The sequence below is a fragment of the Lissotriton vulgaris genome, chromosome 8, assembly GCF_964263255.1.
Source record: "Lissotriton vulgaris chromosome 8, aLisVul1.2, whole genome shotgun sequence".
Taxonomy (NCBI): Eukaryota; Metazoa; Chordata; class Amphibia; order Caudata; family Salamandridae; genus Lissotriton; species Lissotriton vulgaris.
This window is the reverse complement of record NC_141696.1, coordinates 439710902-439726140: the sequence shown is the minus strand read 5'-3', so window position 1 is coordinate 439726140 and position 15239 is coordinate 439710902. Positions and strand designations below refer to the sequence as shown.

Below are 15239 nucleotides of genomic sequence, written 5' to 3'. Positions count from 1 at the left end.
AACATTGGCAAAGCCAAAAGGTGCAATATATTTGAGACCTAATGGCTTTGGCAGTGCTTGCTACTCTTGTAACGCAGAGCATGAACGTAATTAAACGTTTCAGTGTAGATAACAGTGGATTTTCATATTTGCCTCCTATCTGTGTATTCAAGCAGAAGTATCAGAGGATCGAAGCGAATAGCCAATCCTGTTATACCTGTTAGGAGGTTAGATGCATCTCTCCAGTAATTGTTAATTGTGGGACAGGACCAAGAAGAGAGCTTATAAATCAACTGAATTTGAACTTCCATTGTAGTATGGAGAATTATTTTGACCCACTAATAAGTGATTAATTGCATTTTAGCTATTGTATATGAGGGACTAGTGTGGAAAAGTTAGACTTGAATGGTCACTGCTTGCCGTTCATAATCTGTAAGCTTTAGTTTCTCTGTTCTAACATAGTATGATGCTTTATGTGTTATCTGCCAGGTTGATTTGTACAAATGGAAAGCTGATACATTTCACTGCAACTGTCCTCATTTTAATTCTTAAGAGTGCTCCCTATCAAATCCCAGAAGCTGTGTAACCCATGCCATTGCAAGACCTTGTACAACAGGCCAGCTTCTGAATTGCAGATCTTACACCAGTATTAGTGTTATTGCTTTTCACCCTGCCCATCAGTCTCATTCTAGCCACATATACCACCAAGTAGTACTTCTTGTGCGAAGTTGGCCTGGTATATGATGTCCACTATTCTAGTGGACACCTTGCACCAGTTCAAACAACCCTTATGGTGATGGTTGTAAAGTCAACCTTATAGACCAGCTATCCTAGTGGTAGCATGGACAAAGCAGTCTTAGGCTATAACTTCAGAGAGCATGTGAAGCCAGCTGTTTACCAATAATAGTCCCTTGAATATCAAATGAAAGGACACCACACAAGGTATATATATCAAATATATATGTATTTATTACTAACACAACCCCTCTGCACTCTTTATGAGGTCAGAGTTCGAGATACAGCACAAGTTACTCAATAAGCATACTATAAGTTGCACAAATACAATTCTGCCCTAGGGGCCTCACGAACCATATACTAAGTAAGTGGTATAAGAACCACTTTAGGAAAGATTAATAGGCCTAGGGCCTAGAGAATCGCTGGGGCTACACTAAACAACCAAAGGTTAGGACGTAGGAGTCCCACAGGATGGGTGTGCAGTGTCTAAACACACATGCGAGTTACCATAGAGTTTCAATGGGAACCTAAAAGTTACAAAGTTGTAGATTTCGGACACTTCCAGGTGGACTACGGGAAAACCCAGATAAAGTAGGACACTTGGATAGTTATTACCCACAGGAGCACCGGAGTATTCGAGTTACCTCACCCAGGGAAGCCGGGTGCATAGGTGTTCTTTCGTGTCGGGTTTCGTCGATTAATCCTATGGAGAGCTGCTGAAAATGCTGCAAGCGACCAGGAGGAAAGTGTCCGGATGGATCCAAGGGTGGATCGGAGCAGTGAAGAACCTGAAAGCAGAGGGGACAGAGTCTGGGTCACTAGCCAGTGACCAGGAAGGAACCAGGCGATGTCGAGATGCGAAGAGGTGAAGCTTGTCTCCGCAGCCACGAGGTCCAGGAGGTCTTGACGACGGCCAGGAGCTGGAGTCGAGCTGTCCCACGACGGATCTAGCTGTTGGCGGTGTCGGTATCCGGATTGGACCCAACAAACCTTGGCAAATGTAATCCACTCAAGATTCGAAGATTGGCTTCTGTTCAGACCAGCAAGGTCTGGGGCGTTTCTCCTTTGCAGGGAAGCCGGAGCAAGGCCGGAGCAAACCAGGCAAATGGTGTTGTTTCAAAAGAATGTCTTCAGAGGGGCCACTAGCCAACGGGCTAGCAACCCTGAAGACGCGGTGAGCTCAAATGCAGGCGCAGGCCCCACACGGCACTCATGGAGTGTGGAGGGCTGTGCTTCGGTGCAGATGCTGCTCAGGTCTGGGGATCCCAAACCTCAATGCACAACTTCGAGGGTGCCTCAGAAGCTGCACCGTTCGCAAGATGCAGGTAGTCCAGGATGTCCGGTCCCACGTCTCGGGTGTCCGCCACGGGTCTCAGCTTTGCTGTGGATGTGGGTCGGAGTCAGAAGTCTGGAAGTCCAGATTCTGCGTCGTTAAGTCTTCGGGTTCCGGCGGAAGCGTCGTCAAAGCAAACCCGGCAAGTTACTGATGGTGCCTGTTTGCACAGGGTGGTCACTCCTTGACCACAAGGAAGATGTCTTCAGTCTTCCAGTCGAAATGGAACGTCGAAGGTCCAAGAGTTCGTTTCAGAGTTCTTTCCATGATAATCTATAGTCTCTAGACACAGCTCCTAACTTTATACCAAACTAAGGGGCTGGATTACCTGCTAGGTCCCTCCTATGGGTGGAACCTGAGAAGGGGGTGGTTACACCCCTTTCTCTTTGTCCAGTTTCGCACCAGAGCTGGGGCTGGAGTGCCCCAGCAACTGGTTTGAACTGGGCTATGCATGGAGCACCTTGTGTGCCCCAGGCAGTGTCTGGAAACAGCAGTTTCCATTGAACGCACCCTGCCCCAATCCACTACAGGCTGTCTTGGGAGGTGCCAGCACCTCCATTGACAGGAAACCTATTGTCCAGGCCGCCCCTGCTGGAGTTTCGTCCAGCAGCAGGAGGTCAGACTCGATTCTGTGGCAGCAGCATCCATTTTGTGATGCTGAGGCTCTGTTTAACTTTAACCGTGTAAAGCAGTAACTACATGTCTTCTCCCTCTAGAAGGGTGGAATGCTACCCCCGCCGCCAGGACTGGCGGGGGGGGGGGGTAGTATTCCAAAGTGTTTGACACCTTACACAACATGTTTTGATAAAGCCAAACCAAAGTTAGCATTAACCACGAAGATTATAATGCACTTTAGAGTATATGGTATGGCTGTATCATAGAACAGCTATAAGGACATGGTTCTGAAAGCTGCAGACAGGCTCAGCTCATGCTAGAGCCCCATCTCACATAAAACCAAGCACTCTGCCTTCAGGATTGTCAAGGCCTGCCATAGGAGTGACTTATAGGTATATATGTGTCTATATATAAGGGTAGATATAGGAATACTATATCTAAGCAAGGGGTGATTATACCACCTTGCCCAATCTGAGTGTTCAGCCTGTGGTGTCAGTTTGGATGGCCAGTCAGGGGTGGCATAATTCATGCTGCAGCCCCTGGTAGGCCTTGAATGCACCTATGCCCTGGGTACCTATGGTACACTATACAGGGGCTCACAGGGTGACCCAATACCCAATTGGATATGTACCTAAAGTACATGGAGTCCATTTTACAGTGAGAGCAGATAGCCTGGGGCCCTGATTAGCAGGATCCCAGGCCAACGAAGTCGAAAACCAGCTAAACACTAGGCAAAAAGTTGGGGTAACCATATAGTCAGATATCCACGTTCCTACACATCTGATGTACAAGATTTAATTTCTTGTCATCTCTGTAGTGCAATATTCAGACAGATGTCCTCAAGTCATGCCTTGCGGTTTGATCCAGTACGCTAGCACAGATGTGCCCTTCCTACCTTTAAATATTACAGTGCACAAGATATTTTTTGCACTCCATGCAATGCAGCCCTTGCTCAATTTGAGGTCTGCCTACGCAGTGAGCATGCGCTGCATAGGCAAAAAGACCTTTTCTGATCGCCTTGGCTTTTCAGCCAAAAAACATGCACGCATTCCATTGCCATCAATGGCAACGCGTGCCCGTGAGGCGATCTACTTGCAAGAGCGCGCCCCGCCAAATGGCTGCAATTATCGCTCCCGCAAGTGCAGCCCCTCTCCTCCCCACTGCTGCTGCGCAACTTCACCATAATACCCGCTGCCCAGTACTCTCAGACCCTCCACAGGCTACCCTTAGTTCGCTGTAGTGGTTGTCGCTTTCTTTGTAGAGCTGGTCACTCCCAGCCCAGGTGTGCCTACATGTCAAAGCCCTGCACATGCCCAACTTGGCACAGATGCCAGCCGGGCCGTGGGTAACATTCCCATCTGGCACCCGCGAGCCTCACCCCCCGTAGGAGGTGGGGGTAAAGATAAATATTGATTTGATTGTTTATACCTTGAGACTTCCACACGGCTGTCTGCTGACCTCCGGGAATGCGCGTGGCGCAGCGGAACGAGCTTTCGGCTCTGTGCCCCTGTGCTCGCGGGGGGCTGGAGGACCATGCCTCATGCCTCGGGACGGGTGTTACTCGCAGGCGAAAGCACTCCCTCCAAAGGCAGGAGGAGAACACAACTGGCAGTAATGATGGTGCACCATGACCATCCGCGGCTGCATTGTAGGCGCGCAGGTGTGGGGACACCTCTAGTACCCCCACACGCATAAAGTCACTTTCTCTTGTGGTTATCTCGGCCCCTCTCATTTCGTTCTCCCTCTAACGTGCCCCACACCTACTCCTGTCCTTTTCCCCTTTGCTCCCTTCTTGTCCCTGCCCCGAGGGCTACGGTGAGATACCTTGGAGGGAGTGGGTTGTTCCTTGCACTTTCATCCCTCACTCACGCACACACTATATTCCCCCATCCCCATTCCGCCCCTTATCCCTCTTGCTCAAGCCTAGAGTTGCGGTGGCCACTGCGCTGCAGGCGTTGGAGCCGGTGCGCCAGGTGCACAGAGTGAGTGTCTGATCCTTCCCTTCCTCTCTCTCAGGCACTCGCTATTTTCTTCCACACTCAAATCACTTCTCCCGTTGCTACCCTGAGCGTGGCGGTGTCTGTGTTCGCTGCTGATAGGGCCCCATGCCCTGCCAACCTGTCTGCTGTTGGCAGCCTGAAGATAACAGACCTCCCCCGGCAGCAGCACATGCGGGTTTCTTTGGTATGCTCGAACGGACGAGCATTGCCAATGCTTAGCTGAACATTATTCCTTTCACACGCCCTTTACGCACTATGGAGGTGCAGGGGCTGAGCAGGGGATCCAGCTTTGCTGTGCCCAGCGGTTGGCCGTCAGTTACCTGTGGGGTTTGTGGCATCTTTCAGTGTCAGAGCCGACAGGCGTGCTTCCCTGCTTTCAGCAGTCCTGCACTTTTCGCTTAGCAGGATCTGTATACTTATGTTTTCTATCGCTTTAGGGATGTTTTTCGTTTCAATTGCAGAATCTCCAAATGAGTTGCTCTGTGCCTCATATGAGGTGCATTAGACTGAAAGGGAGTGTTCCATCTAGTGTGCGGGACATGTCAGCGTGCTGACAGGCTGTGTGCTTCGCGCTGCAGGACCGCGGGCGTCTGTCTGTCTGTCTCTGTCCCGCCTTCACATCCCGCATGTGTTCAGTATGTGCCACTGTTCAATGCTTTTAGGTTTAAGCTGGTATTCTAAAACTTATATAGCGCCCCAGTCAATTGCATATGATTTGTGAGGCCTCAGTATTTGAGCTTTCCATTGGAAGTGGTTCATTTGGTATGCCTTCATTTGGTACGTCTCCAATGAAATGTGTACTTTTATTGTGGCGCGTCCCTGTTTTCATATTAAATAATCTGTTTGTTTGGGTATTTAATTAATTTGCTGTTTTCTTCTGCATGAGGGGCACAGGTGGGGCTAGAGCCAGGCACGTCACGTGAGGCTTGGTTCTGTTGTGTTGAAAGGCAGGCACTTTTACCTAAACAATCATTTGCAATGCAATAGGTCCCGCATTTACGAGAGTTTGAGCTATTGACATTGCAAATGACAATGCCTTTAATTTTTGTTTTTAAAACATAAATAAAAGGCATTGTCAAATAAAATGCCAATAGCTTAAAATCGCATAAATTCGAGACCTATTGCATTGCAAATGCTTGTTTTTATTATGTGTTTCCAAATTTATCTCAGCGTGTCAAATGGATTGGGAAGCATCCTTCTTCAGCCTCAGCCATAATTTATCTAGAGTGATCTTCGGTCCTCAACCCATATATCATGACATATGTCTGTTCCTCTTATATTCTCCTCAATCCAGTTTGTCATTGATTACATTTCTGCCACCTGACCATGAACTCTGAAGCGGTATACTGCCAGTTTAACCTGTAAAGCAACTTTGTAGTGAAATGTTTCTTTAAATTTTTTTAAGTTGTGCGGGTAACATGAACTAAGAAGTCTCAGTGTATGAGTTTGTTTGACAGTTGCTGCATCTTAATTCACACGTCAGTGTTAGCAAATAAGATTCAGTTCACCTGTGATTCTGAAGTGTTTTTTACATTAACGTAACATTTTGTGAAGGGCACAGAGCCAAAAAAAAAGAGAACTAGAGAACAGCATTATCTCGGATGCAAGACTGATGTTGTTATATTCCCAACAGTGTCCACACTCGGATTTGGGTTTGTCCTGGACATGGGATTTTTCCAGATACTGAAGCTCCTCCTTTGGGTTATTTTTATAGACTGCATAGGTGTTGGCCTACTTATTGCAACCCTCATGTGGTAAGTGATTTTCTTTAGTCAAACACCTTGTTTATGGGCATGAGTTTATTTATTTTCATTTATTTATAGCACTTAAGACCAAAGCTATTTACAGTAATTAATGAAATGCTACAAATTAGTTTCTTGAGTAGCAGTTCAAGGGATTGCTTGTAGCATCCCTGCTATACAAAGAAATAAAAAATGTGTTGGAACATGTGTTTTTTATCCTAATGTTTCTCTGAGCTGTTGGATGATTGATGTGGAAACTTTGAGCCAGGTAGCGCACTACATTAGGACTATGCTATGAAGGGCCCATGAAATGTGGATTTGGCTGAAAAACGTACTATCCAAATTAGTCAACATTACTCTGATCATTCTGGTGCCATGGAGCCGACACTGAGTTATAATTTGTTTATTTAAACTATATTGATATGTCCTGTAATCAAGTTAGTTGTATAATACTTAACTTACATCATTGTAATTGCATTTATATAGTGCTTACTACCCCCCGACAAGGCGCAAATCGATTTTTAGGCGAGTAGCACGGTACTCCGAATTATGAACACGCTTTGTCTGTATAATGAGCTAGCTTGTATTGTTACCTAAATCATTGCACATGCATGCACCAAAAATGGTTAAAAAAACAAAATAACCGGTCTGCCAGTCTTGGAGCATTTCCTTCAGAAATTGCCTTAATTTTGCTGTAGTCTTTTATTCATACACCCCTAGCAGTGAATTCACTTTGGCTAACAAAATTAGGTATCGTTACATACTCTTTTTCAGACTGACTTGTGGGTGCCAATGTTTCCATCCATTAGAGGCTGTTGATTGTGAACTTTCCATATTTAAAACATTTTGTTTTATTAAGATTTTAGCTGGATGTGTGATATACAGTGTGGCAAATGTAAATAGCATGTTCAGAAATGTTTTAGTTCTTTATTGTTTGAGCATAGTTGTTTTAATGAATTCTTCTGTATAATGTTTCCAACTAGGTTTATTACGAACAAGTATTTAGTTAAACGTCAAAGTAAAGATTATGATGTGGAATGGGGCTATTCATTTGATGTCCATCTAAATGCCTTCTATCCACTCTTGGTTATTCTTCACTTCATCCAGCTGTTTTTCATCAATCGTAAGTACCTGTCCACTATTGGCAATAAAAAGCAAGTGTAGCATTTCAAATTGTATATTAACATGAATCCACTTCTTATTTCCTTTGCAGATGTTATATTGTCGCAATGGTTTGTTGGATACTTTGTTGGAAATACATTTTGGTTGCTCGCAATTGGCTATTATATCTATATCACATTTTTGGGATACAGTGGTAAGTCTCAAGAAACAAATTTTTATACTCTGTAAAACTGACCAATTTAGTGCACAATTAAGAAAGATACTGTCCTTGTTCCTGCAGTTAACAATTATTATATGGAAACTGTCTAATACTGCATATCTTTTCCACATGTTCTAGGGTCCCATTTGAGAGAAAATCTTTAGTTCCTCTCTGGTTTAATGTAAAAATTGTATTTCAGATGCCTTGTGTAATCTCGGTTCAGTTTTAGTCGATTGCATTTTCTTGATAGATTTCCCTGAAAAGTCTTGCCAATATTTTTCCAATATTTTAGTGGGTCTGATAGAGACGTCTAGCTGCAGATTCCTTACCTTTGACTTTCCCAGGTGTCAGTCTGGATCTGGAAGATTTTTCTTCCAGCAATAACCCTGTGCCCCAGTAGGTGGCATTGGTCAGCTCCGCGTGGCGTCGTCCGTGCCAGAGGTGACGTCAGAGTCACCTATTTAGGTGCCACCTCGGTGCGCTGAAGTCAGTTCTTTTCGTTTTGCGCTAATCCATGAAGGGACTAACTTCTGTCACTTTTTGTCAGGATTTTAAAAACTTTTTTTTGACCGTCTTCAAGTCATGTCCTCTGGGAAGACTTCAGGGATCGAAGATTGTGGCGCCTTTCACCATGCCATGTTGGTGACTGACTCACATTTGGTTTACTTGTGGTGTCTGGAGCACGACCATGACTCAAAGTCATGTTCCGACTGGCTGGCCATAGGTCCGAAGGCTTTGTGGGAGCGGTCCCTAAACTTGCTTGCTGCCCAGCAGACAACGCCATGCCTGACTCCACAGAGGTCTCGGTCCTGGTCAAGAGGAAGGTCCCGGAACCACTCCAGAAGTCCCAAACCCTCCTTGTCCCACTCACGATCCTTGGAACACTCTGGTAAGAGGCACTAGAAGTTGTAGCATGCTTTGACTTCTCCCTGTCCATTGGCCAACGCGATGGGGGAGCCTTGGTGTTCAAAGGCTTGTCCTTTGAAACCTTAGTCTGTGTCAGCTCCGCGCCTCCCCTCTTTTCCGTGAGCCGGAGCGACCCCCCCCCTCAAATTAAAGAAATGTATGAGTCCATGTGTGTCATTTTTGAGTGTCCTGAGCCCTCCGCCTCGCCTTTTGCCCTGCAGGGTGAGATGAGGCTCCATCAGGTTCCTCGCTGGCAGCTCCCCACCCCTCCATCCGGCCATGGATTCAGATCAGCACGGGTTGTACCATTGTGACCTTCCCCGTATCGGATTCTCCTAGTGACGCTAGTGCCTTTCGTCGCAGCCAGCCTAGTCTGATCGCTGATGCCACGGAGCCAGTGCTGCGTCGACCAATGTGGATTCCGGTGCCTACAGGACCTATTGGCTCTATATCTTCCCCTGAGCCTTATTTGGACAGGACAGGATTGGGAGAAGAAAGGGGCAGGGCCACTGGACTCTTTAGAATACCAGAGATATGATCAGGACATGGACTGGCATGAGGAATTGGGTGAGGCCAGTGGACTGAATACATCTTCAGAAACTGGCATGCTTTCCCCTACCATGGCTACGGGGGAGGGTGCTTCTTATGCAAAGGTGGTGCGCAGGGAAGCTTGGGTCCATAACCTACATCTCCCCACAGTTGCGGTCAAGACTAACATCTTGATGGGGGTGCTACAACCTTGAGCTTCCTCTTTAGAACCCTTGCTCCCATTCAATGAAGCCCTCACGAACGTCTTTCTGGGAACCTGGTCCAAACCAGCACAGGGGCTCCCGTACACAGGACGATCGCCTGCTGCCACCGCCCTGCACCAGGCGATCCAAACATACTTGCTACACACCCCACTCCAGAGAGCTTGGTGGTCCAAGCCTCCACTTCACATGGCACGTTCCCTGCCGCTTCCTGGGACAGGGAATCCAAGAGGCTGGGCAGGTTGGGCCTTCCAGTGCAGTCAGTGAACACTGAATGCTTATTGGGCCATTATTCCCACTCTCCCTGGGAAACTGTTTAGCAAGTTCCTCAACAGGTCCGGGAGGAGGCCCGGACCATCCTCTCCCAAGCAGTATCAGACAGGAGGGATGTGGCAAAGTTCTGCATCTGATGTGGTTTAGACACAACCAACTTGCTGGACGGAGCGATTTCCATGACGATAGGTGTTAGACTTCACGCCTGGTTGAGAACATCTGGCTTTTTGGGTATGTCTATGCCTCGCTCATTGACATGCCCTTTGATGGCTCCCGTCTCTTCGTAGACAAGGCAGACATAGTGCTGGAGCACTTTAAGGACTCACTGGCTATGGCCAAGTCCTCGAGCTTCTCAGCTGCCCTCCGTTCTTATTCTGCCTTTCACTCCTTTTGTAGCTTCGAAAGAGGCTTTCAAACGCGCCAGCCCTATCCCAGCCATTGAGACGCGCAAGTTCCTTACCCTCTGAGCAGACGAGGGTGCAGCTCGTTCCCATCATGTGGGCCGGGTAGCCAGCGGTCCAGTCAAACCACCCTCCAACCCCTGGCAGATTCAGCCCCTAAGCTCTCCTAATCTTGCCCTTCCTGATCATGGGCGTTTAGTTGGTGGCAGGATCAGCCATCACCTTCACCAATGGCGCAACATCACATTGGAGTAATGGGGCTCGCTATGCCTCCTTCCTACGTCCGGCTGACGGAGGATCGTTTAATTGTACTCCAGGACGAAGTCATGGCTCTTTTGGCCAAGGGAGCCATAGAGAGGGTCCGGCACCAGAAGTAGGTCATGGCTGCTATTCCCCTCTACTTTCTGGTCCCGAAAAAGGACAGGGGCCATCGTCCTATCCTAGACCTTCGAGCCCTCAACTACTTCCTCAAAAAGGAAAAATTCAAGATACTCACATTAGCTCAGGTCCTGTCTGTCCTGGGCCTGAGAGACTGCATGGTAGCTTTGGAATTGCAGGGCACTTATTTTCATATCCCTGTCCTGCTTGCCCGCCCATCGACGCTACTTGTGGTTTACGGTAGGCCATGAGCACTTTCAGTGCACCGTGCTCCCCTTTGGTCTTACCAGTGCCCCTCGAGTGATCACCAAAGTGATGGCAGTGGTCGCAGTTCTTCTATGCAGATCAGAGGTGTCAGTCTTCCTCTCTCTTGATGACTGGCTGCTGAAGGGGGGCTTGCCCCAGGCTGTTTTCTTCCACCTCCAGACTGTGGTGCACCTCCTGCATTCGCTGGGGTTCACTATCAACGTGCCGAAGTCGTACCTGATTCCCTCTCAGATGCTCCCTTTCATTGGAGCAGTTCTGGACACAGTGCAGTTTCGGGCCTATCCTCCCGAGTTGCGAGCCCAGGACATTCAGGCAATGATACCCATGTTTCAGCCTCTTTCCTGGATGTCGGTGAGAATGACACGGAGGCTGTTGTGCCTCATGGCCTCCTCCATCCTGCAAGTGACTCATACCAGAGGGCATATACAGGCTCTGTAGTGAGATCTGAAGTTCTAATGGGCACACCATCAGACGAATCTGATTGACATGGTCCAGATCTCGGAGGGAACGGCACAATACCTGCAGTAGTGGCTGGCGAACCGCAATGGGCTCAGAGGCAGACCCCTCTCCCTTCCCCACCCAGATCTCACAGTAGTGACAGATGCTGCCCTCCTGGGATGAGTGGGGCCATCTGAGAGAGGTGGAGATCAGAGGACACTGGTCTCTGGCGGCCTCAGGACTACACATCAACATGCTGGAGCTCCAAGCGTTTGGCATTGAGAGCCTTTTTACCCTTCATCAAGGGAAAGTTAGTGGAGGTGTTCACAGACAACATCACCGCCATGTGCCCCTGCAACAAACCGGGTGGGTGGGGTTGTGGACCCTTGATCAAGGAGGTCATGTGTCTCTGGGCATGGCTGAAACAGCAGGGCATATCCCTGGTGGTTCAGCACCTGGCAGGATTCTCTGAACACCAGGGACAACGAGCTCTGCAGTCCATGTCTAGTGAATCACGAATGGCGTCTCCATCCAGAGTGGTGCCAGGTCTCTTTTACCAGTGGGGAGAGCATTGGGTTCGAGGCATGTGGGCTGCTGAATTCATATCTGTGCATAGATCGCCACCTAGTGTTGGGTCCGGATGATTGCACATTGTTGTCCTGGAAGAGTCTTCGAAGTATCACGAGATAGGTGGCTCCTCCCCTGGACTACAGTGCGCATGGGCATCGCCTCCATCCCCAGATTGTTTTTTTCCGCCATTGGGTTCGGATGTGTTTCGGTTCCCTCTGTCGGAATCGATAGTTGTTTAACTTTCCTAACTTGAGACCAAAAGGTCTTTAGGCTTGGCGTCGGTATTGTCTTTCGTTCGGGTTTGTCTGTTCTTCAGCTCCGAACTCTTGCTGCCCTTCCGCGTGCTGTCGGCGCGGACGGGCCTACACGACGCTCCAGACATGGAACGAACTCCGTTTAAGAGGTGCCCGGTGTGCACCTCAAAGTATTCACACCTCGACGTGCACCCAGTGTGCAACAAATGTTTGTCGCCGGACCATGATGAGGCCAGGTGTATGGCCTGCTCAAAGTCCCGGTGTAAGAAGACTCTCAAGCTTCGTCGGGCCGCTAGACTCCAGGCCCAGTTATCGGCGCCCCCGCCAGACAACATCTTCGAAGAAGACGTTGGAGACGACAATGTCTTTCAAGTTTCGGACTCTAGCCCGGCGTCGGAGGAAGAAAACTAGGACGCGGGAGACGAGGAGTTTGATGAAGTCGTCTGTGAGGTAGGGGACGACGATGGGGCCATTACCACCGTGGAGGATAGCTCGGAGGAGGAGCATCCTCAAACTGACTCAGGGGTCAACCCACACTATACGGCCCAGGTCGAGGGATCGCCTTCGGGCCTTACCCAAGACCTCATTAATCGTCCCACGGCCTCGCCTCCGGGCCCGGCCACGGACATTTCTGATGCGCCACTCCCGTTGAAGAAAACGAAAGTGAAGCCATCGGGGTCCACACCAACGGTTTCGAAACCGAAAGTGAAAGTCGCACTGGTGGGACAGAAGGCTCCAGAGGCCTCAATGTCTAAGAAATTCAAAATGGCCGACATCAAGAGCCACGCCAAGATGGCCGACCCGAAGACCCCGGTGTCGAAGCCGAAGACGACCAACGCGGCCGCGTCGGCGCCGAAGGTGGTCGAGGTCGATGACCCGAAGGAAGCGTCAGGATGACTCCAAAGCTCTGGCTGCGCCGACTCCGGCCGTCAAGGCCAAGGATGGTGATGTGTCGGCTCCGAAGACCGTGCCTTTCGCCGACCCGACTCCGGACTCGGGGAAATCGCTCGAGCCGGTCCAGCCCTCCCCGGCCTTAACAAAAAAGGTCGTGGAGTCCCTGCAGCGGATTCGGAAGGACGCTGTGGCTCCCGAACCGAAGGATGTGGTGCCGAAGTCTACACCAAAGCCGGCAAAGGCGCAGACGCCTATCCACTTCACGCTGCCGCCGAAGACGACGCCGAAGGCTTTCGCTCTGAGGCATGGGGCCGGGGTGCCTTTGAAGGTGGTGTCAACGCCCAAGGCGTCATTGGTAGTGCCGAAGCCTCGGCTCCAGCCACTCGCAGATGAGGAGCGTCGAGAGGTTATCATCGACGCCAACACCGGGAAGCTCTCTCTCCTTAAAAGGAAGATCACCACGGAGCCGGTGTTGGAACATTTTCGTATTCCACTCAAGAACAAAAAGGACTCTGCGGGTACTTCTGCCCCTATAGAGCCTGCATCTCCACATAATTTGGAACTTTCACCGACGCATTCTAACGCTGGGGAAGGTGACGGAGATGAGGAGGACGAGTACAATTATCCAGCATACTCGGATCCAGAGGAGGTACATGAACCTTGGTCTGCCGGAGGCGACCCTGAGGACCCTCAGTCGGGTCATGAACGACAGCTTTTTGCAGCGAAGACTTCTCCAACTGAGGACTCTGCAGCCTTCAACGCTCTGATTGAGAGAGCTGCAGCTAATCATGATGTCGACCTACATGCAGATCCTGTGGATGTCGATTTTCTGTTTGACACTTTCTCAGTGGCTGAAAAGTCAGTCAAGACATTGCCTATGCTCAAGGGAGTGCTGAAGCACGCGCCAGAGGTTTTCAGGGAGCCCACTCGGGCGCGAGTCATCAATCCTCGTATTGACAAAAAATACAAGGCAGCGCCCTCGGATCCAACGTACATCAAGGGACACTTGCCCTGGATTCTTTGGTTGTATCCAAAGCACGTAAGCGGGCGAATTCGCAGACCACGGGTGACGCTCCTCCCCCAGACAAAGAGTCAAAAATATTTGAAGCCTCAGGGAAACGAATTGCTGCGCAGGCAGCTAATATTTGGCGCATTTCAAACACGCAGGCCCTACTTGCACGCTACGATAGGGCGCACTACGACACCCTAGAAACACTTCTGCAGCACTTACCTGATCAGTACAAGGAGGCAGGTGAAATGTTGATTCAGGAGGGGAAGCTGATCACCAACGCTTCCATCAAATGTGCGCTGGACGTGGCTGATACCGCCTCCAGGGCGATAAACACTAGTGTGTTGCTGCGGAGGCATGCATGGCTTAGAATATCAGGCTTCAAACCAGATATACAGACAACCATCTTGAACCAAACAGTTAATCCAGACCACCTGTTTGGCCCCGAGGTGGATGCGACCCTTGAAAAAATGAAGAAAGACACGGACACTGCTAAGTCTATGGGGGCCCTCCAGTCTCAGCAGTTTCGGGGTGGTTCCTTGCCGCTCCAATAACAGAGGCACCTCAAGGGGTCAGGCATCACAATCCACGCAGTACTATAAGAGCAACACCCAAACCTCATACACCAACAAAGGTAGAGGTGGTTACAGGGGCAACAACGTCAAAGGCAGGGGACGTGGAAACAGCTCCAGGTCCTCCTCCACCAACAAACAGTGACGCCTTGTCACTGCCCCCCGACCACACAACACCGGTCGGGGGGAGACTCCAGCAGTTCCTGCCCGCGTGGAAATCCATCACCACGGACAGGTGGGTCAAATCTCTTATCCAGTACGGTTACTGTCTGGAACTTACTTCCACTCCACCAAACATACCTCCAAGAAACCGTCCTATGTCCGGCGAGCACTTGCACTTGTTGCAGCAGGAAGTTCAAGTCATGCTGCAAAAAGGGGCAATAGAGCTCGTTCCACTGCAAGAAAGGGGAACAGGAGTTTACTCTCTGTACTTTCTAATCCCCAAAAAGGACGGATCCCTCAGGCCCATCCTGGACCTCAGGCCCCTCAACTGGTACATTCTATCGGAGCACTTCCATATGCTCACGTTGCAGCAGGTCCTCCCTCTGCTTCAACAGGGGGACTTCCTGGCTACGCTGGATCTCAAGGATGCATACTTTCATATCCCCCTGCATCCTTCCCACAGGAAGTACCTCAGATTCACGATTCAAGACCAGCACTACCAGTTCAGGGTTCTGCCTTTCGGGGTCACCACAGCGCCAAGAGTCTTTACAAAGTGCCTGGCGACTGTGGCGGCGCATCTACGACGCCAGAACGTCCACGTCTATCCCTATCTGGACGACTGGCTCATTCAGGCAAAGTCA

The 15239-nt window shown here is 49.5% G+C and overlaps 1 protein-coding gene across 1 annotated transcript in view; it reads left to right on the top strand.

Annotated features, from left to right (window-relative positions):
* UNC50 (unc-50 inner nuclear membrane RNA binding protein) overlaps nucleotides 1–15239 on the top strand; it is a 126090-nt gene that overhangs the window by 77793 nt on the left and 33058 nt on the right. The window contains exons 3-5 of the mRNA XM_086934217.1: nucleotides 6296–6416; nucleotides 7388–7527; nucleotides 7618–7719. Of these exons, the coding sequence (XP_086790343.1) occupies nucleotides 6296–6416; nucleotides 7388–7527; nucleotides 7618–7719 (363 nt within the window). The remainder of the gene's footprint in view (nucleotides 1–6295; nucleotides 6417–7387; nucleotides 7528–7617; nucleotides 7720–15239) is intronic.